This window comes from Cucurbitaria berberidis (assembly GCF_010015615.1).
Source record: "Cucurbitaria berberidis CBS 394.84 unplaced genomic scaffold K460scaffold_2, whole genome shotgun sequence".
Lineage (NCBI taxonomy): Eukaryota > Fungi > Ascomycota > Dothideomycetes > Pleosporales > Cucurbitariaceae > Cucurbitaria > Cucurbitaria berberidis.
In genome coordinates this window covers 1,571,581-1,595,721 of record NW_024468936.1, presented here as the reverse complement: position 1 = coordinate 1,595,721, position 24,141 = coordinate 1,571,581, and the positions used below count along the sequence as shown (strand labels likewise).

The 24,141-nt window shown below is 51.8% G+C and overlaps 10 protein-coding genes across 10 annotated transcripts; 4 read left to right on the top strand and 6 right to left on the bottom strand.

Annotated features, from left to right (window-relative positions):
• Positions 1-309: 309 nt before the first annotated feature.
• K460DRAFT_306662 (glycosyltransferase family 69 protein) lies at positions 310-2,441 on the bottom strand. Its single transcript, XM_040930041.1, has 2 exons — positions 1,756-2,441; positions 310-1,686 (listed from the first exon to the last, which is right to left on the bottom strand). Exons 1-2 carry the CDS (start codon positions 2,327-2,329, stop codon positions 638-640), a joined length of 1,623 nt encoding a protein of 540 aa, XP_040790028.1. The 5' UTR covers positions 2,330-2,441; the 3' UTR covers positions 310-637.
• A 750-nt stretch (positions 2,442-3,191) lies between these two features.
• Positions 3,192-4,821, bottom strand: K460DRAFT_58686 (uncharacterized protein). Its single transcript, XM_040938545.1, has one exon. It carries the CDS (start codon positions 4,475-4,477, stop codon positions 3,404-3,406), a length of 1,074 nt encoding a protein of 357 aa, XP_040790027.1. The 5' UTR covers positions 4,478-4,821; the 3' UTR covers positions 3,192-3,403.
• Positions 4,822-5,159: 338 nt separating this feature from the next.
• K460DRAFT_392811 (P-loop containing nucleoside triphosphate hydrolase protein) lies at positions 5,160-8,459 on the bottom strand. The gene is made up of 3 exons (XM_040935904.1): positions 8,263-8,459; positions 8,154-8,214; positions 5,160-7,902 (listed from the first exon to the last, which is right to left on the bottom strand). The coding sequence occupies exons 1-3, from the start codon at positions 8,410-8,412 to the stop codon at positions 5,444-5,446; spliced, it is 2,670 nt and encodes an 889-aa protein (XP_040790026.1). The 5' UTR covers positions 8,413-8,459; the 3' UTR covers positions 5,160-5,443.
• A 147-nt stretch (positions 8,460-8,606) lies between these two features.
• K460DRAFT_402815 (retromer complex subunit Vps17) lies at positions 8,607-10,493 on the top strand (the record flags this gene model as incomplete). Its single annotated transcript, XM_040936561.1, has 3 exons — positions 8,607-9,065; positions 9,122-9,575; positions 9,625-10,493. The coding sequence occupies 3 exons, from the start codon at positions 8,607-8,609 to the stop codon at positions 10,491-10,493; spliced, it is 1,782 nt and encodes a 593-aa protein (XP_040790025.1).
• A 1,460-nt stretch (positions 10,494-11,953) lies between these two features.
• K460DRAFT_275614 (MFS general substrate transporter) lies at positions 11,954-13,603 on the top strand (the record flags this gene model as incomplete). Its single annotated transcript, XM_040928057.1, has 3 exons — positions 11,954-12,166; positions 12,222-13,405; positions 13,459-13,603. The coding sequence occupies 3 exons, from the start codon at positions 11,954-11,956 to the stop codon at positions 13,601-13,603; spliced, it is 1,542 nt and encodes a 513-aa protein (XP_040790024.1).
• K460DRAFT_414205 (FAD/NAD(P)-binding domain-containing protein) lies at positions 13,344-15,544 on the bottom strand. Its single transcript, XM_040937660.1, has 4 exons — positions 15,105-15,544; positions 13,760-15,050; positions 13,459-13,705; positions 13,344-13,405 (listed from the first exon to the last, which is right to left on the bottom strand). Exons 1-3 carry the CDS (start codon positions 15,139-15,141, stop codon positions 13,696-13,698), a joined length of 1,338 nt encoding a protein of 445 aa, XP_040790023.1. The 5' UTR covers positions 15,142-15,544; the 3' UTR covers positions 13,344-13,405; positions 13,459-13,695.
• An 868-nt stretch (positions 15,545-16,412) lies between these two features.
• On the top strand, positions 16,413-18,206 carry K460DRAFT_306653 (uncharacterized protein). Its single transcript, XM_040930040.1, has 2 exons — positions 16,413-17,112; positions 17,164-18,206. The coding sequence occupies exons 1-2, from the start codon at positions 16,698-16,700 to the stop codon at positions 18,066-18,068; spliced, it is 1,320 nt and encodes a 439-aa protein (XP_040790022.1). The 5' UTR covers positions 16,413-16,697; the 3' UTR covers positions 18,069-18,206.
• Positions 18,207-19,118: 912 nt separating this feature from the next.
• Positions 19,119-20,042, top strand: K460DRAFT_332458 (uncharacterized protein; the record flags this gene model as incomplete). Its single annotated transcript, XM_040930842.1, has 1 exon — positions 19,119-20,042. The coding sequence occupies one exon, from the start codon at positions 19,119-19,121 to the stop codon at positions 20,040-20,042; it is 924 nt and encodes a 307-aa protein (XP_040790021.1).
• On the bottom strand, positions 20,038-21,587 carry K460DRAFT_363529 (uncharacterized protein). Its single transcript, XM_040932841.1, has one exon. The coding sequence runs from the start codon at positions 21,567-21,569 to the stop codon at positions 20,235-20,237; it is 1,335 nt and encodes a 444-aa protein (XP_040790020.1). The 5' UTR covers positions 21,570-21,587; the 3' UTR covers positions 20,038-20,234.
• A 406-nt stretch (positions 21,588-21,993) lies between these two features.
• On the bottom strand, positions 21,994-23,652 carry K460DRAFT_414201 (uncharacterized protein; the record flags this gene model as incomplete). Its single annotated transcript, XM_040937659.1, has 3 exons — positions 21,994-23,028; positions 23,095-23,258; positions 23,312-23,652. The coding sequence occupies 3 exons, from the start codon at positions 23,650-23,652 to the stop codon at positions 22,025-22,027; spliced, it is 1,509 nt and encodes a 502-aa protein (XP_040790019.1). The 3' UTR covers positions 21,994-22,024.
• Positions 23,653-24,141: the final 489 nt, after the last annotated feature.

The following is a 24,141-nucleotide window of genomic DNA, read 5'->3' as shown; positions in this document are numbered from 1 at the left end:
GGCGAAGTTCTTCCTTGAACACACACTACAGCTCAATCTGAACGTGTGCAACTTCCACTAAAGACCATATAGACCTTATAGCATGGGACAAAGATGTTTGATGAACTGAAGCTTCCAAGTCTATGAGAGCCTGGTCAGACGAGGCGTCGAGGTTCGAGGTTTGAAAGGCCGCACCTTGATGGCTAGCCTTTTGCAGATTTGGCCTAGCGCGCCTTGGCGCTGAGGCTGCATTAACCACGTCACGATGATTGGGTATGAGTTGGACGACTCGATGGCAACTCACAAAACGAAGACGAATTGATCACGAATAGCATTGTGGACTGAAGAACACCATTGAAACGAAGTCTATTCTTCGTCTTGTCCGCCTTACAAATTGGGTTCCATATTGTGGAATATACTATAGATAGGAATAGCTGTTTTTACAATAGAAATAGTGCGGAAAGCGCATGGACTACCATTGCTCATTATCCAACCCAGCGCTCCAATACACATGGCAACAGTGCGTGATGCAAAAGTGGAAACCTCCATTGAACGCCAACGCTATGCAAAAAGTGAACAAAGAAAATGTACAGTCGAAATGGCCATACAACCGTGGAAAGAGAGTGTGTCGCAAACAGTTGTTGTGTGTGTGTAGCCATCACCGTCGGTTTGGAGGCCTGGGAGGCCATATCTTGCCCCAGGCGCCCGGACCGTGTTCGGGCTTCTCGTTGATAACAAGCAGGTTTCGAGATCCACAGAAGCTGCCAGGCTCGGCGATCCTGGTCATGTTCATATAATGGCCTTTGAGATCTGCCTGGGTTGCGTTTGATGCAAAGCCTTTGATAGGGTCATCGTACACCCAGACGGTATCGGTCACAAACTGGCCCGGCTCTTCGCCGAGGCGTTGTGGATGATCCGGAAAGCCGACGAAATAGTTCAGGATGTCGTGAATCAGCGAGTATAAGCCTTCTGGACGACGGATGATAGAGAGCCACGTCAATGTCGTCTCGTCATACGCTACCCGAACGAAGGGATTTAGATAGATGCCTGAATCAGCAGGCATGCCTTGGCCAGATCGCCGATACTGCAGATCCGCGTTGATGAGACAGCATTCGGAAGACTCCCAGAAGGTATCCGTGTCATAGCGAAACCGCAGTGGAGACACCTGGGGATTGAGCGAACCATGGTGAGTATTTGTGGAGCCAGTCGCCGGCCCGCGGCCCACAGAAGCCTGATCTTGAAACCACCTGGCTTCAAAGGCAGTCATGCCCCCCCAACAGCTGCGCACTCGCACAGCATCTTTGCCTGCAATGACTTCGCTTCGGCTCGTTCCGGTACCAGCGCTGGTGAACCATGGGAAGAAGGGCAGACCCGTGCTGTGTCCGTCAAGGTCTCGGGTAGCAAAGCGGTCGTAGAATTTAAAAGGCATGATGAAGTCGACAGCGCACGCTGCTGCATAATTCGCTCGGCCATTGGAATCGATGTTTGTTGCGAAAAGGAGCTGAGTGGCCTCGACCGGGTCGAAGATGACGTCGTTGAGGTAGAGTACTCTGTCGAATCGGACGCCATTCGAGTCGATGGGTGCCAAAGCTCGATTGCGCACCTCTGCGAGGAATGCGATCCTCTTGAGACGCGTCTCTCCCGTGGGGAGGGTTATGCGGGGTAGGGAGGCAAGATCAAGCTGCTCAAAGACGATGGTCGCATTGCCTGCTCAATTAGTGTGGGGTCTTTTATATATATATATATATATATATATATGCGCACGACGAGACGTACAAGTTGCTTCATGCCTGAACTTGGTCAAGGATAATTTCGTCTCGGCGTCGGTGTTGTCCTCGTATATGCTCAAGTGGACATTCTCCGGGCCCAACAGGTCCACGAGCTGGAGGACGGCTCTACCCCATGCTCCCGACGTCAAATGGCCCTTCTCCTCGGACAGGGCGGCTGCAATGAAGACCTTTTCGCGGTGTGGATTCCCTCGGCCAGGAGCTGTCGTCTCGGATGCTCGCTGGCGCAGCTCGGTGTAATGGGCGGGGCGCACGGTATAGCTGGGAAAGAAGATGCCCGCGACCAAGACGAGGAGAAGCAGAATGTAGGGCACGGAGAAGATGGACCAGTATATCAGACGTAGTACCGATCGCTTGCGTCGGCGCGGCGTGACGTAGTGTGTGTAGACGGCGCGGTCCGACAGCTTGCCCACGCCAGGTATTCGGAAGGACCAGCGGTGGAACCATGACGGCGAGGTCGTGGACGGGGCGCGAGGGGGGTGGTTAGGAAAGGCATCGCCCTCGAAGGATGCGCGCGGCAGTAGCTCGTACTCGTGCGGGGAGCGTCTAGTTAACTTATGCATCAGGACAAATGGCAAGGGGGCCAGTTACGCAGGTCCGACATGAAGAAGGGATAGCGAGATGCAGTAGGCTGGAGTGATAGGGAACGAACCATGCAAAAACCGTAGGGCGGCCTACGCTATGTATAATGGAACGGGAACCCCCCCAAGCTGCCTTTGGCCCAACCCTGCGCCCAACGGGGCTCTGGAAAAGCGGGCCTGGGACCTTCTTACACCCGCATGCCGGCCTGCTCGCTCTCACACTGTGCTGACGACTTCTTCGCTGTCAGCTCGGGCATTACAACTAGGCCCATTGCGAAACCCTTTGCGAAGCACTGCTGCCGTCAGCGACGCTCATTTCCCCTCTCCCGCCAAGCGTCGCGGCCATATACGCCTTTGTTTGCGAATGCCCTACGTACGTACGTACAGTGTGGTGCGTATGCGCTGCGGCTGAGGCTGAGACTAACCAACACCAAAGACTCCACTTGTTAGCTAGTAGGAACGGTTGCGCTGATGATGATGATGATGATTATCGAGTGGTAACCCGTAAGCCTCCTACTGCCAAGCCCTTCGTTTTTCACACGACCTCCATCCCATGGAGCTTCATCCGCTGCTCTGCCCTCGGCCAGTTCTACCTCCCTGAAGACTGGACGCCGACGACCAAGGCGACATGAGCGTAGCTGGCACCTCTGCTAGCGGCGCTCCACTTTGGCTTGGCTGCCCTGCAGATGTTGGAGTAAGAGGCTCTTCGACCACAGGCACCGGCATCGGCTCGTACAGCGGGACCTGCTGCGATGCTGGCGACTGCTCTGTTACCTCCCTATCCAGCGGCTGTCGCACCTTCTTTTCGCCCTGGTTTGATCGCCCGCTGGGCGCCTCGGCCTGGTCCATGTGCCCTTCACACGCCCGTGTTTCCGTGCGGCTTCTTTTCTCTTCCTGTCGACTTTCTAGCGGTGGATCGTGTGCAGTCTTTCTTCGTCTCGGACTCGTCCACGATTGCGCAGCATCAAAGTCTGTTTGACAGCATTCGTCAGCCACCTTTTTCGTCACGTAGCAAGTAGAGGCAGTGGCACAAGCTATTCCAAGTGCGCAGTAGTATCAAAGAGGAGCATTACTCGGAGCTTGGCGCCTTGGATTGGCATTCACCTGTGCTGGTCCACTCAGCCCCTCAAAAGGTGCGTACCTGATTCTGACGTTCCCCATGTCCCCGCCAGCACGATGGTCCATCCACTGCCTCGGGTATGAAGTCGGAGCATTCCAGGCGCGGGTAGCAAGATGCGGATACTGTGGGAATTCGAAGACTGCGTTGTCGGCAGCACGAGGTGCGGCTCGCGGTATGGACGGTCGAGGCACTTCCTGTGTAGTGCTAGACGTGGCACTTGAACTTGAAGACGAAGGTGGTGCCTCTGCCTTGTTCAGTGCTTCGAGAACAATCTGCGGGTATTCGTCACATATGTGGATATAGTCGACCTCGTTCACACTGCATCTATACCTAGGGGGAGGCTTGGGTCGAGCAGGCGGCTTCTCTGAGTGGCTGTCTTTGACAGTGTCCGAACATGTCTCGGTACATGGCTGCTGGTACTGGCGCTGGAACTGTGTAGACTCAGGCATCGCTGTTGGTTTTGGTGAGAATGGTTGCTGAGGTACTGCTACTGGCATAGCAAAAGGCTGCCCGCGCACTTGTTGATGCAGCATTGGCTGCGGGTATGCCATCTGAAATCCGCCGGGTGTTTGTCCATGCCATCCAAACGGCGGATAGAACTGCTGTTCTTGCCACTGATTCTGCACAGGTTCGCTCATCGGCAACATTGGTCTAGCTCTTGTCACATTCTGCTGCCCCGGCCACTCCGTGTGTACCTCTCTACCTTGTGCATGTTCCCTCTCTCGGCTCTCATACCGCTTTCTTGATCTCTCATATTGGCTTCGTCCCCTTCTTTTATCAATTCTTGCCGACCGTAATCTGCTCTTTGAGTGGCTCCTTCGCCCGTGTTCCTGGTCATAACAGCAGGTCTGAGGCTCGGGCTGTCGCAAAGCACTCAGATGGAACCAGTGATCGAGCTCGAGGCAGCGCCGGTGGACATAGCGATGGACATAGTAGAGGGTGAGCCATACCAGCGCAGCGCCGAAGATAGCGGCAAGAATCAAAGCAATGATGAGGTTGGTACTCGGCATAACACCTAACTCGAGAAGAAGGGCAATGAAAAGGAGAAGAATAAAATCAACAGTACGAAATCAAGCAGTAGGTGGGCATAGGGCTACATTTGAGTGATAGATCGAGTATGCCAGCACTGTCAAGTTTGTCAAGGACTAACGATACAGCAAACACCCATAGCGCTGTGCAACTGCGCATCCAACCTTTGACACGCTGCATGTCCCCACGCAATAGTTTCCGTAGGTCACCGGACAGACATCCATTTGCCAACCACCAAAGTCTCGAAGGTGTGCTACCCAAGGTTTCGCTTTGTATGCTCGAGGCAAACTTGTGCGCCTTCTCGTGTCAATTGTCGTACTACCCTTTCCGGACACAAGGCCAGCTACCTCTCATTAGCACAATCTTAATCACACTCATCTCCCCTCGATTTCACTCGCCTTCAGTCTTCCTCCTCGACCCTTCAAACCTTCGACCCACGCCCATTCCCACTACCCGCCGCCGCAGCAGCAGCCTCCGCCGCAATATCTGCCTGATACGCCAGTTCATGGAACTCTGCGTCGATGGCGCGACTGCAGGTTTTGTACAGGCACCAGCCGAAGAGCACGCAGAAGGCGAGAACGAGGATGAATGTGAGGATGATGATGTGAGAGTACTTCATCGTGCGTCCGGTGTAACGTAGGTGTTGTTACAGGGGGCGTGGTCGAGTAATGGTGAGCGATCACGTTGAGCGGAAGTGGAGTGTAAAATTGCAAGGTGAGGAGTCGCTGACTTTGAATATTAGAGTGCTAATTGTCGTTGCGGGTGAAATTGAGTACGATTGGTGTTTCGGCTACTTGCAAAGGTTAAGCAACGAAAATGACTTGCTGGGGCAGCTCACTTTCACCGCATTCGGCAACACCTTCAAGTGAATGAGTCCACTGCGTGGTTTATTTATATAAGCCCACCTACAAATTGCTACTGTACAGTCTATTTTCACAATTCGGACGTCAAAAGTCCCTCATAGCGTCCAGCACCTCCTTCTGCCGCTGGCTCCCCATCTTCTCAAACCCATCGACAGTCATGACAAATGTTCCTCTGCCGCCTGTAAGCGCTCGGAGATGGTTCAGATACCCGACCATCTCCTTCAATGGGACTCGTGCAACGATCTGTCTCTGACTGTTCGCCAGCCCAGATCCCACTTCCCCAGTACCAGAAGCAAAGGGATCAGGGGGCGTGTAGATGAGATTGGGATCGATGTGTGGCATATCGTCGTCGGAATTGGACGAAGTTGGTGAGTTAGAGCCGTCGAGGGAGAGAACTTGACCGCCGCGGGAGGAGGAGATGTCCTGGACCACTGCGCCAAGAGAGCCTTCATTAACGAAAATGGTGGCCATCATGACAGGTTCTAGCAGCGCTGATGGAGCAGTGTCGTTTGCGCTTCTGAGGCTGCTTCCCACGGCCGCTCGAGTCGCCATGGAGATCGCAGTCGGCGTAGTCTCGGGCAACAGGTGGGTTTGAGCATTCAGGTCGACGTTGACACGTGTATTAGCCACTGGATAGCCGTTGAACGGCCCGCGTGCGAGAGCTGCTGATGCACCGGCTTGTATAGAGTGGAGAACGCCCGGCAGTGAGAGTTGCGGTGGGAGGTGGTGTTTGTGCGATGCCGAGTCGTGACGGGAGAGGTTGGGATGTGAGATGTGGAGCGTGTTGTTGTCGGGCAGTTTATATGTCGTTTCGAACGCGCCATCCTCAATATGCTCTTCTTCTTCTTGCAAACCCACGCTAATGGCGCTGTCGTCAGCTGGTTCAACAGAAGCAGTGACGCTGGCTTTTGCTTGTTTTCCGGCGATTGGTTTATCGAGAATGTGTGTGTATGGCGACGTGGGTGTATTTATCGTCTCGCGATACCCAATCTCAATCTTGCCGATGCGCGCCTTGGCTTTGAAGTCGTTCAGCAGCCTGTCCCGGGCAATCTCAAGATGCAAGTCGCCCATGCCTGCCAGATGTGTCTGGCCAGACTCTTCGTCGATCGAGAGATGCAGACTCGGGTCCTCGCGAAGCAGTATACCCAAGCTCTCTTGTACGTGCTTCTGCTCGCTCAGGCTATGGGGCTCAATACTTGTAAAGAACACTGGCGGAGGCACATTGATCGGCCTCAGCTGCAGTGTGTTCAGACCGCCTGATGGAGTGCCTTTCATCTGCAGGCCTCTATACACGATGAGTGTATCGCCGGTTCTTGCGTGCTTAAGGCCTGTTATCACGCCGATTTGACCCGCTGTGATGCTGTCAACCTCCACAGCGTCGTTGGCGTACATTTTGAGGAGCCGGGGTACACGTTCTGCTACAGCCAGGTTGGTATTGTACAGAGTAGCGCCTCGGTCGATGGAACCAGAGTACACACGAACGTAGACTAGAACACCGCGTTTGGGGTCATTGACGACCTTGAAAGCAAGGGCGCACGCTGTCAGATTCTTGACCTCGGCAATAGCTAGTTGTTCAGTTTTTGGCTGCTGTTGCTTGCGAGATGGCTTGACGGGTTTGGCTGTTGCTGCTGAGTTGACAAGTGCGGATAACGTGCTACTCCGATTCGAGATGCTAATCTCTGGGTCCGGTCTTTCAAATGGTGACGGAAGAAGATCGACGACTGCGTCTAGAAGGGGTTGCGCGCCAATATTACGGAAGCTGGCGCCTGCGAAGACAGGGATGATGACTTGAGGTGCTTGTAATACTACTCGACGGAGCGACTGCATAACCTGGATTCCGGGTATCGCTAGATGGTCTTCGTCGTACTCGAGGAAGTATTCGACCATGCCATCATCGTGCTCACTTAGTATCTCGACAAGCGCTATCCTTGCCTTCTTGATCTCCTCAGCAAACTTCTGGTCAGTCTTACTAAGCGCTGCAAGGTCGAATGCTTGGATGTCTCTACCATCGCCGCCGGCCCGCCACAGCAAGCCACGTAGGTTGACAGCATCGCCAACCCCAACGAACTCTCCATTACCGCCTTGCCACCACGGTATCTGACAGACAGCTGGCCAGCCATGCAATCTCACGCCAATTTCTTTCACAGTACTTGAAAAGGCGGCACCTACTCGATCCAGCTTGTTCACAAAAATGATCCTCGGGATATGATAAAGACCAGCTTGTGTCCAGACCTTCTCCGTCTGGGCTTCTACACCAGCGACGCCATCGAGAATACATACAGCACCATCAAGAACACGGAGAGAGCGGAGCACTTCGAACGTAAAGTCTGCGTGGCCAGGTGTGTCGATGAGATTGATATTGTGCGGGATCGAAGATCGCAGAGAAGTGTCAAATGACGAGGGTAGTTGTGGTGTCTGAGGAGGTGTCTGAGCATTTGGAGGTAGTGGCGGCCAATGGAATGTGATGGCCGCAGACTGAATGGTAATTCCACGCGCTCGTTCAGCGGGGAGAAAGTCGGTTACTGTTGAGCCTTCGTCGACATCTGCAGGGAGATTAGACCGAATCCTATGGTGCTACCCAATTGCGCTTGATAATGGAAGCATAAAAGATGAAAGAGGATAAGCAAAATGCGTTGGAGCCATCTATAGTGCTCAATCCTAACCCAGTACTCGAAAAAACCATGAGGTTCAGCGTTCAAGTGAATAACATTGACACTGACCCATCCGATCGTGAAGCATGAGCCGCACCGTAGAACATGGGTTGATGTTTGCTGACCTAGGAAATGATGCTTACCTCCTATTCGTCTCGTATACCCGCTGTAGTAGAGCATACGCTCCGTGGTAGTGGTTTTGCCCTACACCGTATCAGCCATCGTGCCATGGATGCATCTTCATCGACCTACCGCATCGATATGAGCAATGATGCCAATGTTCCGAGTGGCTTTGGAAAGTAAATCGGCTTGCGGCTGCGCTTGCACTGATAGCAGCCTCCGTGGAGGCTTCACATTATGCCGAACGGCTCGACGGGCACACCACACCCATCCAACCCACATACCCAAGGCTGCTCGATGCGGTTTTGATGCAGAAGACAGTATGGAGGTTTGCACGTGATGGCGAAAGTGACCCTGGGCTTGCGCCTTCCCTAGTCTCGACAAGTGGGCTACGGCTTGGCGACCTCTCGGTAACAGTACCAAAGGCCACTGCTTCCTAGCTACCCGTAACTGTCTTGCGCTTCAATTACCTCACTATGGATTACAGCGCCCACGATCCGGACCTTCCCGGTGGCAGCGACCCATGGGCCTCTTCACCAAAAGCTAATCGAACGTCGTATGGCCAACCTCCCACGAGCGATATCCCCTCCTCCCCGCTGCCGCCCCAGGCCTCCCCGTACCGCGAAGGTTCCGAGCAATACGGGTACATGGGCGACCAGGATGCGCAGAATCGCCCGGGTACTGCGAGCGAAAACGGAGAAAACGGGCAGCAGAGCCAGGTAGCCGCTGGCGGGCAAGGTCAAGATGCGCCGCAACAGCAGCAGCAGCAGCAGCAGCAGCAAGGGCAGCAACAAGCCCCGCAGCAGGGACATCAGCCGCAAAGATATCACGGGACCAGGCAGCAGAGGCCGCAACAGCATTACAAGCTCCAGGCCAAGGTTACGGGCCTGGAGAGGAATAGCAAGAAGGACCCAATACTGCGCTTCGATGTTTATGTACGTGACATGCCCATTCTATTCTAGCCATTTGTTTCATGCTGATCTCTGTGCAGACCAATCTCCCCAAGTTTCGAACCACCCAATTCCGCGACGTCCGACGGTTACACTCTGAATTTGTCAAGTTGGGCGAGCACCTCATCTCGGCATGTCCGGAAGCCATAGTGCCTGCGGTACCCCCAGCGACTACCTCTGCAGGTGCAGGCACCGATGAAGACGAAACGCGCCTCAAGACGTCGCTACAGCGATGGCTGAACATTGCTTGCAGCAATGATATCTTGATCCGCGACGAAGAAATGGTCTTCTTCGTCGAGAGTGATTTTGGATATAGCCCGGTGGTGCGAAGGAAACAGCCCGCGACTGGTGTGCGCCGCAAAGTGATCAAGCAGTTTGCGCCGCCACCGGACGACACGCCTGAGCTCGCTGCAGCTCGACCCATCGTGAAAGCTTTCTACCTAGGGACTATGGAAGCAGAACAAAAGCTCGAGAAAGTCGTTAAGAATAGGAGGAGTGAGCACACGTTACACTTTCTCTACACAACACAAACTGACAAAACTAGATCTTGGCGTAGCCGAATCCGACCTGGGTGCGAAATTCGCAGCATTACACGTCCAAGAAACACATCAGGGTCTTTCTCTAGCATACAAGAAGCTCGGAAAGGTCATTCAGGCAACGGGCGACTTTCACGCAGCTCAGGGTACGGCTGAGGCAACCACATTGGGTGACCCTCTTCAGTACCACAGCAGCGACGCTTTCATCGCGAAAGAGACGCTCACGAACCGTCACATCTTATTACGCGAATTGCTACAAGCACAGACGGCCACCAAATCCAAGTTATCTGCCGCCGATCGACTAAAGGCCAGCTCCAGCGTGAAGCGAGACAAGGTCGATGAAGCTATCGCTGCATTGGACGAGGCTAGGAGTCACGAACAGTACCTGACATCAAAAGCACAACGTGTGACGGCGAACCTGCTCCAGGAACAAAAGAAGTGGTTCAGTCGGACTACACATGACATGCGACAAGCGGTCAGAGAATACGTCATTCGAGAAATCGAAGCAGAGCGTCGCACACTCGCAACGTTAGAATCTGTCCGACCCGACATCCGCGCTATCGACGGAAGTGGCGGTCTCTCTCGACTAGGCCGAGAAGCGCATCCCGCCCAACGTCGCGCATCGCTCGCAAGCTCGCAAGGGCCAAAGGGCGATGCATGGTCCGGCGTCCCGAGACGACCAGGTGACGGGCTCAACCGGAGCGTCAGTGGTAGTATCGTTGGCCCGCTGCCTGAGGAGGACGAGAACGAAGAGGAGACTATTCATGGAAGGAAGCGGGCAACGAGCAAGACTGGGAGCCAGAAGGATGTCGAGGAGGATGAGGACCGCATCGATGCGAGGAACGCCGCAAGCAGGCTGGCTACTACGACCTTCTAGCAGCAGATTAGTACGCGCCAGGCCTGAGGCATGTACACGTTGTATGTTTTGTACTGAGTCTGTGAGCTTGGTGCTTGTACTAGGATACCACGACGGCATCGGCATTGCAACAGCGCTTGCAGCAAGTACTCTCTAAACATCACTTCCTGCGATCCATGGCATATTTCCACTCTTGCGTGACTTTGCTTACCCCTAGCTCTTTTCTCAACTGAGCGTGAGTCAACCTTTGGTCTTTTCGCTAGTTAGACCCAGAAATATTTGGGAAACGAGCCCACAAGTTGTGAAGAGCATATATAAAGACAGGATGCTTCGCTCGTCGAAGTTCTAGTCTCATTCTCGGCCAGAATGTATATTCTAGACATGCTAACAACGCCCCATGGAGTAGTGTATTGAATGAACTTGGCGCAGACCAGCGTCACAGAACTTGCAGAAGCCTAGGATTGGAATGCTGACCCGGATACCATCCCGAAGGCATCGAGGAGATGCAGGCACGTCGCGATGAGTTGGAGATAACCGCTAACGTAACGAAAGTCTGTGCATCGTCAATGACACTTTCCGACATGTACTTCGTCAAAGTTTCATCACCGTCCTTTTTGGCACACATGTAACATTACTATAGCTCAATTCACAGCTTAGATGGTGGTTGCGACCCTCGGTTTACGCGTCAAACGCCAGACTAATGGATAGCAGATCCCTGATGGTCATACGCGCTGGACGGATTGAAAGCGCTAGTTTCTGGTTGATTTGAGAGCACTCGTGCGATTTTTACGACTAATGACGGCGCCAGGAAGCGAATACTTAGAAGTAAATGCAGTTTACGGCTTTCGGGGCTCTGTACATGACATACGCCGAGTTTGGGGTTGAGTACGTTTTCGCGGTATGCACCTGGATATAAGCTTTCCCACAAAGCTTGAGTGTGGGCTGGCGTTGCTTGGAGCTACGCACTCAACAACATGCAATACACGCGGATCTCTACAAATGGACGCATAGTCTGCGTAAACGCCGCTAAACAGATTACGAACCCCGGCAAATATAGCCACGCGGCCGCGCTTTACATGCCGATACATGTTGCCACTATCGACAATGACCCACTTGCCCTCCTTGGTTTCACTGAAACCAGTCAATGTCGACGGCCGCGGTTCAACAACACCATGCGCTAGGTGTATCAATGCCGCGTTCTTGAGCCGTGGCTCTAGGTCTCCGGATGACGGAAGCTAATCACAATTTCGTGACGATGACCCATCATGATCCCTGTTAGTTCCCCATGGGCTGCATCGATTTCTGGGGTCTCCACCTGGAGTCTCCGCGAGGAAACTTCCTCATAAATATACCGCTAGCATGAGGAGATTCGTACAAAAACGATAGTTTTGCCTTGAACTCCAAGGGCCCGTTAGCCTTTCTGTCTGGTCTCACTCCGCGTGTTGGATTGAAGCAAGTTGAGCACCTCGTTCTCCATAACAATGTCGAGCGACAAGGAAGATATTACAGGAGGGCCTCATCACAGCGAGGACCTCGAGCATACTGCCACCCACGGCACATATCTCGATCCAGAAGAAGCATCCCATCTCTCGGCAGAGCACCGTCACTATCTACTCCAAAGGCATGGAACACTCGATCTTGACCCCCTTCCTACCATGGGAGACGCAGATCCGTACAACTGGCCAACATGGAAGGTAGGCTCCCTCCCCTCCCTCATGACTAGATGATGCTGATTGTGGCTGCTTATAGAAAGTGCTCAACCTCATATTCGTGGCCTTCCACGCCTTGATGTGCGCTTTCGCCGCCAGCGCCATCATCCCAGCCTACCAGAGCATCGCCAAAGACCTCGGTGTCAGCCTGCAAAAGACCTCCTACCTCACCTCTCTTCAGATCGCTATACTAGGTGGAGCCCCGCTATTCTGGCGCCCTTTATCCACACGCTATGGCCGGAGACCTATCTTTATCATTTCATTGATCGGCAGCCTGTTGTTCAACGTCGGCTGTGCGAGGAGCCAGACGTACGCTACAATGGCAACCTGTCGCGCCTTCCAGGCATTCTTCATCAGCCCGCCCAATGCAATTGGTAGCGCTGTAGTTGTAGAGACGTTTTTCAAGAGGGAGAGGGCGAGATATATGGGTGTCTGGACTGTGATGATCACGGTGGGAATCCCGCTTGCGCCGCTCATTTGCGGATTTGTGACCTTCCACGCGGGATATCGATGGATTTACTGGCTTCTAGTCATCATCAACGGCGTGCAACTTGTTCTATACACACTGTTTGGCCCGGAGACGCGCTTTATTCGGCATAACGTTCAGCACGCGCTCTCCGGCTTCGCTGCGTTCAAGGAGTCATATCTGAAATTCCGTAGGATCGACCCTACGCCTATCACGCTTATTGAGTTCGTCTCACCGTTGCGATTGATAAAGTATCCCTGCGTTATGATCCCAGCGGCGGCGTATGCGATGGTTTTTCTGTTCGCTTCTGTCCTCACCACCGTTGAAATACCGCAACTGTTCGGGGAGAAGTTCCACTTCAACTCACAACAGCTTGGCCTGCAGTTCCTAGGGCTGATAATTGGATCTATTATCGGTGAGCAAATCGGCGGACACTCTAGTGACTTGTGGATGCGCTGGCGGGGCAAGAAGATGGCACCCCGCAAGCCGGCCCCGGAATTCAGACTCTGGCTCAGCTACTTTGGCATCCTGCTCACGATATGCGGGATGGTCGTGTTTCTCATTCAAATTGACAAGGCTCCGGAAGGACACTGGAACGTTACGCCCATCATCGGCGCGGGTATCGCAGCTGCGGGGAACCAGATTGTCACAACGGTGCTCATTACGTACGCGGTGGATTGCTATCCGGATGAAGCGGGCAGTATTGGTGTATTCATCACGTTTGTTAGGCAGATATGGGGGTTTATCGGGCCTTTCTGGTAAGCGCTTGGTCGTCATTCTGGGAAGTCGTGTGCTAACTTGTTATCAACAGGTTCCCGGATATGTTCACCAACATCGGCCTTGCTGGCAGTGCTGGTATTGTGGCTGGATTACTTGTTATCGCGGCTTTGGTTCCGGTTGCCGTGACGCATTGGAAAGGTGATAGAATGAGAGGGAACATGTCTGCGAGGATGTGAAAGGAGTGAGTTGTCAGTGGCATGGCAGCAGAGGAGTCATCTGGACTTTGGAATCTTGTGTATATCTAAAAATACTTGTGATACAAACATATTCATGCATTCCTAATCAGGCGTCAGGTCAACACTAACCCCCATACCAAAAACCAGTTGACTTACAGCTTCGCAACCAGCCCTTCCTCTTCACACAGCTTCAACGCCTCAGCAACCACGTCCGTCCCATAGACTTGCGCCTGAACATCCGCATCCGCCCACTTATCCGGCACCTTGCCTAACCCACTCCTTGCCGCTGCGAAAGCCTTGTCTCTCTCCTCTTTCGCCTTGCCGGCTCCCAAGTGCATCGCTCGCCCGCTTTCCGCCGCCAGCTCCACCAACGCTTCTGCCCGTGGTTTCCGCAGTTTCTCGTAGATCCGGAGTGCGTGATTGATAGTCTCCGGGCTGCTGCCTGAAATGCGAGACGGTGATAGCACAACGCCTAGCACGGCGCCATCTTCAATAGCTTGCGCCGCGCCTTGGGCCATATGTGGAAGCGTCGGGTGGCACGCATCGCCCACGAGCGCCGTGCTGCCATGTACCCATGTATCCAGCGGATCGTGAACTCTCAACTTCCATTCGACGACATCTCCTTCCGGTACCAGATCTAGCATTCGGTGTATCATCGGGCAAAAGTCATCATAGGTTTGCTTCATTGCGGACTTTGATCCCCTAGTAGTGTATTGTGCATCTGGCGCGCCCGCAAAGTTGATGTCGGGCTGTGCGGTGCTGATGTTGTAGATTGTTTTGTTGTGGATGGGGTATGCGATGATATGTTTCTTCTCGCCAATCCAGCGTGTCACCGAGTCAGAGTCGAGGAGTTTCAACAGCTCTGCGTCGTCTTTGATCTGCTCCCGCGTCAACATGATACGGTACGCGGCCTGACCCGAATCTTTTGCTGAGCCAGTGAGACCAAGCTCTTGCAGCATAGCAACGCGTGTGCTGCTCTTCACGCCATCGGCTCCGAGTAAGATATCGCACTCTACATCGTATGTCTCCCCACCGTCCGCGGGAGTGGCTTTGAACGTCGGCTTGGGTCCGAACCTGATGTCTGAGATGGTGTTTCCCAAAGCAAACTTGACGGCACTTTCTCCTTTACACCCGTCATACAGACCTCCGGCCAAACTTGCCCGATGCCCCACCATGTGCGGGTATCCGTACTTCTCCTTGACATACTCCAGGTCTACATACCCGAGCTCTTTATCCGAGCTTCCTTCTCTTATCGACGTATTTGCGCACTGCACAGCCTCGGCAGCGATTTGCTGCCAACAACCCAGCTTATCCAGAATCCGGGCCATGTTTGGGGCGAGCTGGATACCAGCACCCACGAAGCCGAGGTTGGTCGCATTTTCATAGATTGTGATGTTCTTGTGGCCAGATTTGGCGAGGGCGAGGGCTGCTGCAAGGCCGCCCATGCCTGGGATCGGTTAATGATGGAGTTTCCAAGTGTTGCAGTGATGCTGAGACTTGCCTGCGCCAACAATTGCTATCCTCAGAGTATCAGCCATATTATGTCGGGGTTCTAAGACAGGGATGGGATGGGTGTCGATCGGTGCAAGAAGAGGCTGCAACTTCGAGGCCAAAGTTTAGATGCGGCTTCTGATCGACACGAGCGGGTGGGCCGGTCTTGTAGAAAGACGCTTCTTCTTATGTGCTATCCCCACCACCGTTCACAGTTGCATCGCCAACTTCTCCACAAATTCGGAGCTTTCCACGGTTCTCGAAATACCACCGAGTGCCGGCTGAAGCCTTAACCGGCCACTGCTCTGGGGACGATCGCTGAGTTTGAACAGCCCAATTGTGATTGGACAGGCCGAGGTGTGAGATCAAGCTTCGACAGCCATATAGTGTTTGGAACGAATTGCCCACGAAACGGTCAAGCATCAATCGAAGTCGTTGCATGCGTCGTGGTTGACTTGAATTGCCGGCTACCCCACCATGGCGGGGCAACGGCGGCGTCGTGGGTGGAAGCAGCCCCACGGCATTGCCCCCTGACATGGCCTTGCGGTTCCTGCATCTTCCCACGTTCCGTTCCATGAATGTTGACTGGATTTCATCTCGTCATTGACCATCCATGCTTCTCTGCACGATGAATGGATGAGATACAAGGTGACTGTACAGTGAAACAGGGGGCTTTGGGTCTGAGCTCGCCGCACGTGAGCCATCCAAGTATTATGAGTTCTAAACATCATCATGTCACTATACCATCCAATAGTCCAGGCACAACCTCCAGCAAGTACTCAACAACTGCGTCAGGACCCCTTTCTACCTGTAGCGGTATAGTCGAGAACTAGCTGATGTAAGTGTTTGCTCGTTGTGATGGGATCAGCCTCGACTGGAGGCAATCTAGGTCGTACGCGTATGTTTGGCTGCTGTTGCCGCACTGTCTGCAGAGACCTACATGTCTTACCAAATGAGGGACTTGTCCAACCGAATATAGAATTGGCGATTCACATCAGACATGCTGGAGAATGAGAGCTTTGGATAAGAAACAAACAGTCCTAATTATGGCTCTTTCCACCTTCACAGATGGAGTCGCTAGTTACTAGCTACAATATCGCCTGTAAAGAATGCTTCTCTCAATGCCTCGCATATCGCCATAGGCATCCCTTCCAGCTATTAATCAATACTGTGATTGTTTGAAGAGAAAGCGAAAATGAGCGTGAGCTTCAGCCGCTACTCCCAGCCGAACTTCGTCCCGTGGATGCGCGATGAGGGGCGGCGGCCCCGCGCTAAGTTGAGACTGTGGGGTCAGAACACGTCCGCTACGACACCGTCCACTGCATTGTGATTGCGTATACATCTCGTCCATCTGTCGGAAAGGCTTGCGATAGACCGGTGTTAACATTGGCCTTACAATTGTCAACTGCATCGTCGGAGAAGCCACGCTTTGTAGAACTTCAGTGCCGGGAAGAGCCTTGACCCGGAAGTCACATTTTTACCACTCATCATCTGCGTGATCGATTAGGTCGCGTCAGCATCGGGGGTAAATCTGACACCATTAGTGCGTACCACTTCCTAAAAAGCGCATCAACAGGTGACCTTTTACGCCTGTTCAAAACCAATGGCACGAAGAAATTCTTTCGACGCAGCGTCGGCTGGCTTCCGAGCTCATTTACCAGATCTCAGCAGTCCTCGCTTCACAACAGCTGCGAAGCAGAATATATACGAGTACGCAAAATGCATGCAGGATAACCGCGCACCGCCGTGGTTGTATGACTTGACCAAGGTGTGGGAGAAGCTGCTAGAAGAACCGTACAAAGGCGTCACGAGTGATGGCACCGTAAGAGACGGCTTATTTAAAGCAAAAGACGAGGACGCAGATGTTGAAGGCGCGGTCAAGAAGGCAGAGGAACTGATCGCTGGTTTGAGCGAGGAGCAAAAAAATAAAGTCTCATATCCGATCAATGCGAGGGAGTGGCGTGCGTGGAGTAATCCTGAGTTCGTGTTGAGGCCGTTTGGCCTGCGCCTTGAGGAAGGTAGGCGCACATTCTCCATCACCCAATTCAACTCCTGCTAACATATAGAAGTCCCCGAGTCAACGGCACAATCTATCCTACGCGTAGTCGAAGCATCCCTCTCCCCGGAAGGTTACACAAAAGCCATATCTGCCATGCGCATCAATCACTTCTTAGGCGAAGTCGTGCAACTCCCCAACATAATGAACAAGTACTCTTACAACTTCCTCCTTTTTGGCACACCTTCCACCTCCCCATCTTCACCCTGGGGATGGCTTCTCTACGGCCACCACCTCGACATTGCATGTTTCTTCAAGGGGTCGCAGGTAGTCCTTACGCCCTCATTCACTGGGGCCGAACCAAACATCATTGATGCAGGCGAATGGAACGGCACGGAGATTTTGCATAAGGAGGGTAATCTAGGATTGAAGTTGATGCAGAGTCTGAGTGCTGAGCAGCAGGAGAAAGCGCGGGTGTTCAAGAACTTAAGGGATGAGGGAATGAAGCAGGTTTACGGGAATTCGAATAACGACGAGAGTAAGCGCGATGAACTCATCACCGACACCTGGGGTCCGGATGACCAGCGACACCGCTGCGGCGCATTTCGCGACAATCGCATCGTTCCGTACGAAGGCGTGCTGGTCTCTTCTCTCACACCTGAACAACAGCAGCTCATCCTGGACATCTGCTACGAGTTCCTCCTCTACCATCCGACGAAATCCCGGCAATTGAAGCTAGAGCAGATGAAGCAGCACTTCAGCGAATCCTACTTTTGCTGGATCGGCGGATTCGGGGACAACGATGCGTTTTACTTTAGGATACAGAGCCCTGTCATTCTGGTTGAGTTTGATCATCATTCCGGCGTTTTCTTGACCAATAAAGAACCGGCAAAGTATCATACGCATACCATTGTCAGGACTCCTAATGCGGGGGATTATGGTCAGGGGATAAGGGAGGGGGCGGAGAGGCTACAATGAGTGTAAAATAATAGAGTTACATGGAGTCGATTGAGACGAGCGCATAGAGCAATAAGAAATTGGTGTCCAGGAATGGTTCCACGTAGCACTCATCGTCTGCTCAGTGAAGGGCGCCTACTCACTTCAATGTCAACTTCCATTCTCGAATGTTTGCCCCAATTCTTTCATCAATCTTCCAAATCTTGGTTCTCCACTTCAGAGTCCGTAAGTATATTCAGGCTGTTTCTTCATCTTCTCGTGTCTTTGAGGCTTACGCAAAGTGCACATCTACCTCGAGCTGAGCCACTACTCGATGCCATGGGCAATCGCCTCAGCAACTCAAAAAATACCGCCTCATACACCTGGCGCTGTCACCGTTGTATGTTATTGAATCTAAACCCAAGCATAGACTAACGCTGAAGAGGTTGTAGAGTTTGGTCAGTTACACATATGGGAAACCGGTGCCCAACTTGCGGACACAGAAAGTGTTGGAGGAAGTGCTGGACTATGGGGTTAGTGAAGTCGGATGAGCTATGGCTTGAGAGTGGCAATTCGAAGAAGATGCGGAAAAGAATGCCGGTCTCTAAATTGTATCGAGGGCTTTGATATTGTCGGAAGCTTAATGCCCCCGTACGTCAACAACTCTGTGATGTATTGTGGTGAGTTTTCGATCTGCGAAACTTCTGCATGAAACTCAAAATCGCTTTCGTATCAGAGAGTTTAAAGCTTAGGATGTTGCTGATACAGCAACCGGCTATTGTGTGGGTTCAGTGCCAGAAGAAGCTGTAAGGAGTTGCCACGACTGTAGTGTGCGATGACGTCATCTCAAATGTGGGTATTGCCCGTCCCGTCAATACAGCTCGGCCCACACTCTGCCGATTGCTTCTTACTCCCTTTTTCTACCTTTCAGGCAAGATGGCTGTGACAATTGCTGTCGTAGCAGCGACGACCGCCCTGGGGATATTCGCAGCGTCCGGATACCGGCTTATTCCGCTCTTGATAGGCACTACTCATGTCACCCTCGCCTTTTCTCCAAATTGTCTTCGAACCCAGGAAGTGATCCTGGCGATCATGGTTATCATAGGGAAATCTCTGTTCCGAGCAATCACCAGGGTGCTGGGACTATCTTCCACCAAAAGAACAAGCCAAGAGTTGACTCTGGACTCGCCATTCCAATTGTTTCAAGAGGATGAGGCTCGATATCGCTGTGCGATCGGGCTCAATGGCGGGACTACGACCCCCATCGAGCCCATACATTTGGTTATACTCTTATCAGCTGTGACCGAGCCCGCAATGTTGCTTCTCCTTACCAGCCGTATATGTCCTATTAGCCCCCTTGGCGCGGTCAACGTTCGCAACAGATTTGAGCTTCTTCGGCCAGATCTCTGCAACCTATCATCATTTAGAGCCCCGAATCGAGCCATTCTGTCCGCGAGAGTGCACAGTGAGCCAAGGTCTGTGAAGCGAGGCCTCGAGTACGATCTCGAAGTCAGCATCCTAGTTCCCAATGATGATGGGGAAGGCAACGTGTCTGTATTCCGACAGGTCTTTACTATGTTGGAATTCGGAAAGGTGGAAGTCTCTAGAGCTGAAGGACAGTCAAGAGATAAGAAGACATCCGTAGAGGAGCGACAGTCCTCGGAACTAGCTGTACACATGTCATTCTCTAGCAGTGACCCGTTGAGATGGGCGGCGCTTTGCAAAGACTATAACCTCATCCACCTTTCTGGTATCGCTGCAAGGCTCTTTGGTCTTCCTGGAAAGCTTGCGCACGGTAACCACGTCGTTGCAAAAGCGTTGCGGAGCCTCTTGGAGACACGCAGCATTCAATCAAAGGATAATGCGCCAGCGTGGATGGAGGTGCATTTCAAGAGACCTGTGGTCGTTCCAGCAAAGTTGCACGTAGAGTCATTCTTGAATAGTGCAACCACGACCGGATTTGCCATCACTCATAACGGGCGAAGTTGTGTCACTGCTGAGTATGGAATCTTGTAGATATCGCGCGCAGGAAAGTCTTATACCAACATTCGGACCACATTATCACTATCAGCAAGGGAAAACTTAATAATAACAGCTTTTCTGGTTCGATGTGAATAAGGACTCTCGGCCACACTCAGTCCATGTACAGTGTTTGCCACCGCAGCACCCACCCCAATCTTCGAGCTATATCAAGTCCTCACAATTTTACTAGGCCCTTGCGATCGCTCTCACCTTTACAGCCTCTAACAAATTTGCCAAAGCTCTTTCACCCTCCTCATCGTACCGCAGAAACTTGAACTCATAATGCTCGGTTCCTCCCACATAAAAAGACCATTCATCGTTTAGGCCCTGCCACGAACTTGGACCAGTACCGTAGTCGAATACAAGGTAATCGAGTCCCGATGATTTGGTAATGAGCTCATAGCGCTCCTCAAAAGCCCTTTCCGTATTCCAATCACCACTCCCTATCGCAAAGTGCTGGAGCTTCGGAAGGTGAGCACAAAAGCGGTCGAGAACGTGGTGCCAACGGAGATCAACGATTTTGAAGTAGCTTTCAGGATCATTGGTGATGTGTGGGGAGACGTCTTTTAGGGGAGGCAGATCGGGAAAGATCGTGTGAGCTGCATCCTGCTCAAAACTGAGAGCGACGATGATGGGGCAATCGTCCAACAGGAGCTCTTGAAGTGTCGAGGCATGCGCAAGGATCCAATCGATCTGCCAGTCATGTGCAATAGTAAAGTTTCCTAAACTCAGGGACTTCAAGCATGGAAATGGCGGTACTTTGCGGAGATCGACAAAAGGCCATAGTCCCCAATAATCGTTGCCGTACAATGTTAGATGGGTAAGTTGGTTTGTCAAAGGCCGGAGCCAAATATTCGGAAGATCCCTTCCGAATCCCTCATGAAGCGCTGGGAAATCGATGTCAGACGCGGGTGATGCTTCCTCGCTTTCCGTCGTTATCCGCAAATGTAGCTGCGTCACACGGTCGCGCACGGCTTTGAAATCTTCCGACTCAAATACGGCCTTGTCCATATAGTCTTGCAGATTATTGATGACCAGACTCTTCACCTCAACTTGCCGCACAGCCGTCAGCAAGAGCCCCCAAACTTCGTTGCGGAAATCGGCGTCTTGCTTAACGTCGTTATCCCAACATGAATCGCTTTCTGGGGCAGTGCATTCTCTTTCAAAATTCAGTACCACCTCTTCCAAATTTTCCAAAATGCAGACGATCGCGATCGCCTTCCCAAACGACTTGAGAATATTAGCATCATCGTCGTCTTCGTCGTCTTCGTCCATGATTTTAGGATTAGTTGATGTGTTGATGACGACGCATCGAACCATGGAGTGTAGTGGGGATTGCACGAGACATGTCAACTTCTCTGCGCTCTCATCCGTGTGATTGAGGGTTGCCGTACGAAAGAGGATCTCGGTTGCTAGTGATCTGAGCTGACTATGTGCGAGGCGAACGGCCCTCAGAGCTTTCGTATCGTCCTTGAGATAATCGAGGCATTGTCGTCGGAGCTCGACTGGGAGTTGCAGCATGTTTCAAGATTGGTGAGGAAGAGAGCTCGTAGGAATGAAGCATGTGCGGACATGCTTTTGTATTATACGAAGTTGCAGTCCGTGCACACTCATCCTTGCGGCAAAACACTAGAGGCATCCCGTCTGGGTATAGGACATGCTTGCTGCCTGCTGTATTCGCGCCAAGTACTGGCAGCCTAGATTTAGCGGGGCAACTATCAATTCTAGTAACGAGATATCTAGCATTATGGATCCAAGAGCCTTGATACATCCAAACTATTGAGAAAGGATATTATTATGAATACGACTATTCACACTGGATGAAAGTACCCGAGGCCATACTTTTACTGCGCAATTTCATGTGTCACCCGACAAGTCTATTGTATCCTCCTGTCAGGTTGTTGTTACTTGCAACCATTCTAGAATATCATGATCCATTGGCAGCGCCACCCTGATCCGACGACTGTTCTTATCCACTAAAGAAGCTCGAACTGCCTGTCCATTTCCTCATCCAAAGCCTGCCTCTGCTGCTCCGACCACTCGCTGCAGGGAGTACAAGTTTCCAGATTTAGCCACTCGTCGATGTTGACCCCCTCTTCGTTTTCTTGCATGCAGATGCTAGGGAGCGATGCTTCTCCTGGTGCATTGAGAGCAGAGAAGCGGGCGGAAGTTTGTTCTAATGAATTATCAGAGCCCATAAATGGGTTGTTGACAGCTGTCAAAGACGGAGTAGGAGGCAAGTATGCTCCTAGCGTGGTGAGCTCAGCATTGTGGTCCAAGGCAAGATGCGAATCTAAAGCCAATGGGTAGTTTTGGCCAAAAACGTACGGAACGCTATAATCGAATGGAATGTTCAAGTCGAAGCCGCATAACATCCTGTAATTCGCATCCAGCACCTGTAAAGATGATCCCGGCATGTCCACCTTAGCTGCCTTCGATAAATGCTGCTCGTTTGACAGAACAGGAGGTGTGGCGAAATATGGCGAGCAGGGATCGATTTTGCAGTCGTTTGAGAGTCCGTCGACAGCTGGCTTAGTGTCAACATCATCTTGCGGGTCCCAATGAATATGCTCTCTCAGATACGGAAATGGTGTGTAGAGGTCTTCAGTCTTGAGTTCAGGGGCCGTTGGTAAGCCACTAAAGTCTTGGATACACCCTTTGCTTAGTTGAGGAGAAGCTTGTGTTGGTTCTAGCAGGGGTGGAGTATCGTAGTGCTTTGTTGTAATCGTGTCGACCATTCCAGCAACAATATCCACCTTTTCCGCAGTATATCCGCACGGCTTTGTCGATGCAATGACTGCGCCATTTCTCCAGACTTTGACAGCTTGACTAAACAATACATCAAACTCGATCTCTAGATCAGGTATTTCGCACAAGATGTCGACCCTAAAACGAGCTAACAATATATTCCTGAGATTGTCGCGCAGCACTTCGAGGTCGTTGCTTAATGGCGCTGTTATAATAATATCTTCGTTTGAATCTATGCTGTATTAGCTTATGATGGAGACTATGGCTGTATGTAATACAGGGTGATTTTCTCTCTTACAGGGTGAAGGAATCTTATCATGATGTACTTCAGGAAATAAAATCTGGAAGACCAGCTTCCATTTACGATCTATTCCTCTAAGACTAGTGAACTTGCGTTCCTTGAAATTTAATTTGTGCTTATAAATGCTTTTAGGAAGCTGGTGAACGTCTTTGAGGTGGTCCCTGTGTACTTTTAGCCAAAGGTATTGTAAGAGTTTGGAAGTGGAACGGCCTACTTGAGTTTCCCCATTTCTGCATATCCAACTCCACGGCACGACCCCTTCTGGTGCTTCTTAGGGTCTTTCTTGTAGAAAGGACATCCTACGCGTAATTTCTCGCCAGATTTGACGCTATTACTACATTTTGTGCGTTTGCGCGCAACTTTTTGAGGCTTTTCGGCATAACTCAAGCTTGCCTCAAGTAACCCTCGCTCATCGACAGACTCGGAGCACTCACTGTTGCACTTGATGATGGGTTTTACATCGAGTCGTTCGTCCCTTTCGTAATGGAACTTTGCGTCGAAGCTGTCATCAATTTCACTTACACCTGGCCCGTTACTGCCGTGCGTAGTTTCCATTCTATGGCTAATCATATTTATTTCACAACGAATGAGTGTACTCTCATGAGTGTACTCTCGTTGTATATAATGTACACGGTATTTGTGGTTGTGATGCAGTGTTCTCGTATCTATCAAAAGAGTGAGCAATTGAGCCAGGGTATATGACAGCGACATCCCTAGCGGGACAAGCACTACAAGAGGCACGTTGGGATAATGTACCTAGTTACACGTCGCAAACAATACACAACACCTCGGACAGAACGTAGGGGTAGTGTGTCGTTTGCGACAGTGAATGCTTATCCAAGCGCTTTATATGGAAAAAACATGGAGTGCAAACAAGGAGGAGATTATAGGGTATTCAGGCGTTGGTTGGCAGCTAAAAACTGCCGTGCTCCTCTACTTATAGTGAAATATGCTTTTAGAAAAAAGCAAAAACGCTTCATGCAAAGATGCAGGGATAAATCAAGTTACTTACCATAACAGTGTAGGCAACCGCACTAAGAACCT

Excerpts from the sequence above, each read along its gene's own strand:
- K460DRAFT_306662 (XM_040930041.1), bottom strand. The coding sequence starts at position 2,329 with ATGCATAAGTTAACTAGACGCTCCCCGCACGAGTACGAGCTACTGCCG. Across the intron at positions 1,687-1,755 it reads GTTCAGGCATGAAGCAACTT|GCAATGCGACCATCGTCTTT; the intron begins GTACGTCTCGTC and ends CTAATTGAGCAG.
- K460DRAFT_58686 (XM_040938545.1), bottom strand. The coding sequence starts at position 4,477 with ATGCCGAGTACCAACCTCATCATTGCTTTGATTCTTGCCGCTATCTTC.
- K460DRAFT_392811 (XM_040935904.1), bottom strand. The coding sequence starts at position 8,412 with ATGTGGGTTGGATGGGTGTGGTGTGCCCGTCGAGCCGTTCGGCATAAT. Across the intron at positions 8,215-8,262 it reads TCATTGCTCATATCGATGCG|GGCAAAACCACTACCACGGA; the intron begins GTAGGTCGATGA and ends GATACGGTGTAG. Across the intron at positions 7,903-8,153 it reads GTATACGAGACGAATAGGAG|ATGTCGACGAAGGCTCAACA; the intron begins GTAAGCATCATT and ends ATCTCCCTGCAG.
- K460DRAFT_414205 (XM_040937660.1), bottom strand. The coding sequence starts at position 15,141 with ATGGCTGATACTCTGAGGATAGCAATTGTTGGCGCAG. Across the intron at positions 15,051-15,104 it reads GATAGCAATTGTTGGCGCAG|GCATGGGCGGCCTTGCAGCA; the intron begins GCAAGTCTCAGC and ends AACCGATCCCAG.
- K460DRAFT_306653 (XM_040930040.1), top strand. The coding sequence starts at position 16,698 with ATGGCACGAAGAAATTCTTTCGACGCAGCGTCGGCTGGCTTCCGAGCT. Across the intron at positions 17,113-17,163 it reads TGGCCTGCGCCTTGAGGAAG|TCCCCGAGTCAACGGCACAA; the intron begins GTAGGCGCACAT and ends AACATATAGAAG.
- K460DRAFT_363529 (XM_040932841.1), bottom strand. The coding sequence starts at position 21,569 with ATGCTGCAACTCCCAGTCGAGCTCCGACGACAATGCCTCGATTATCTC.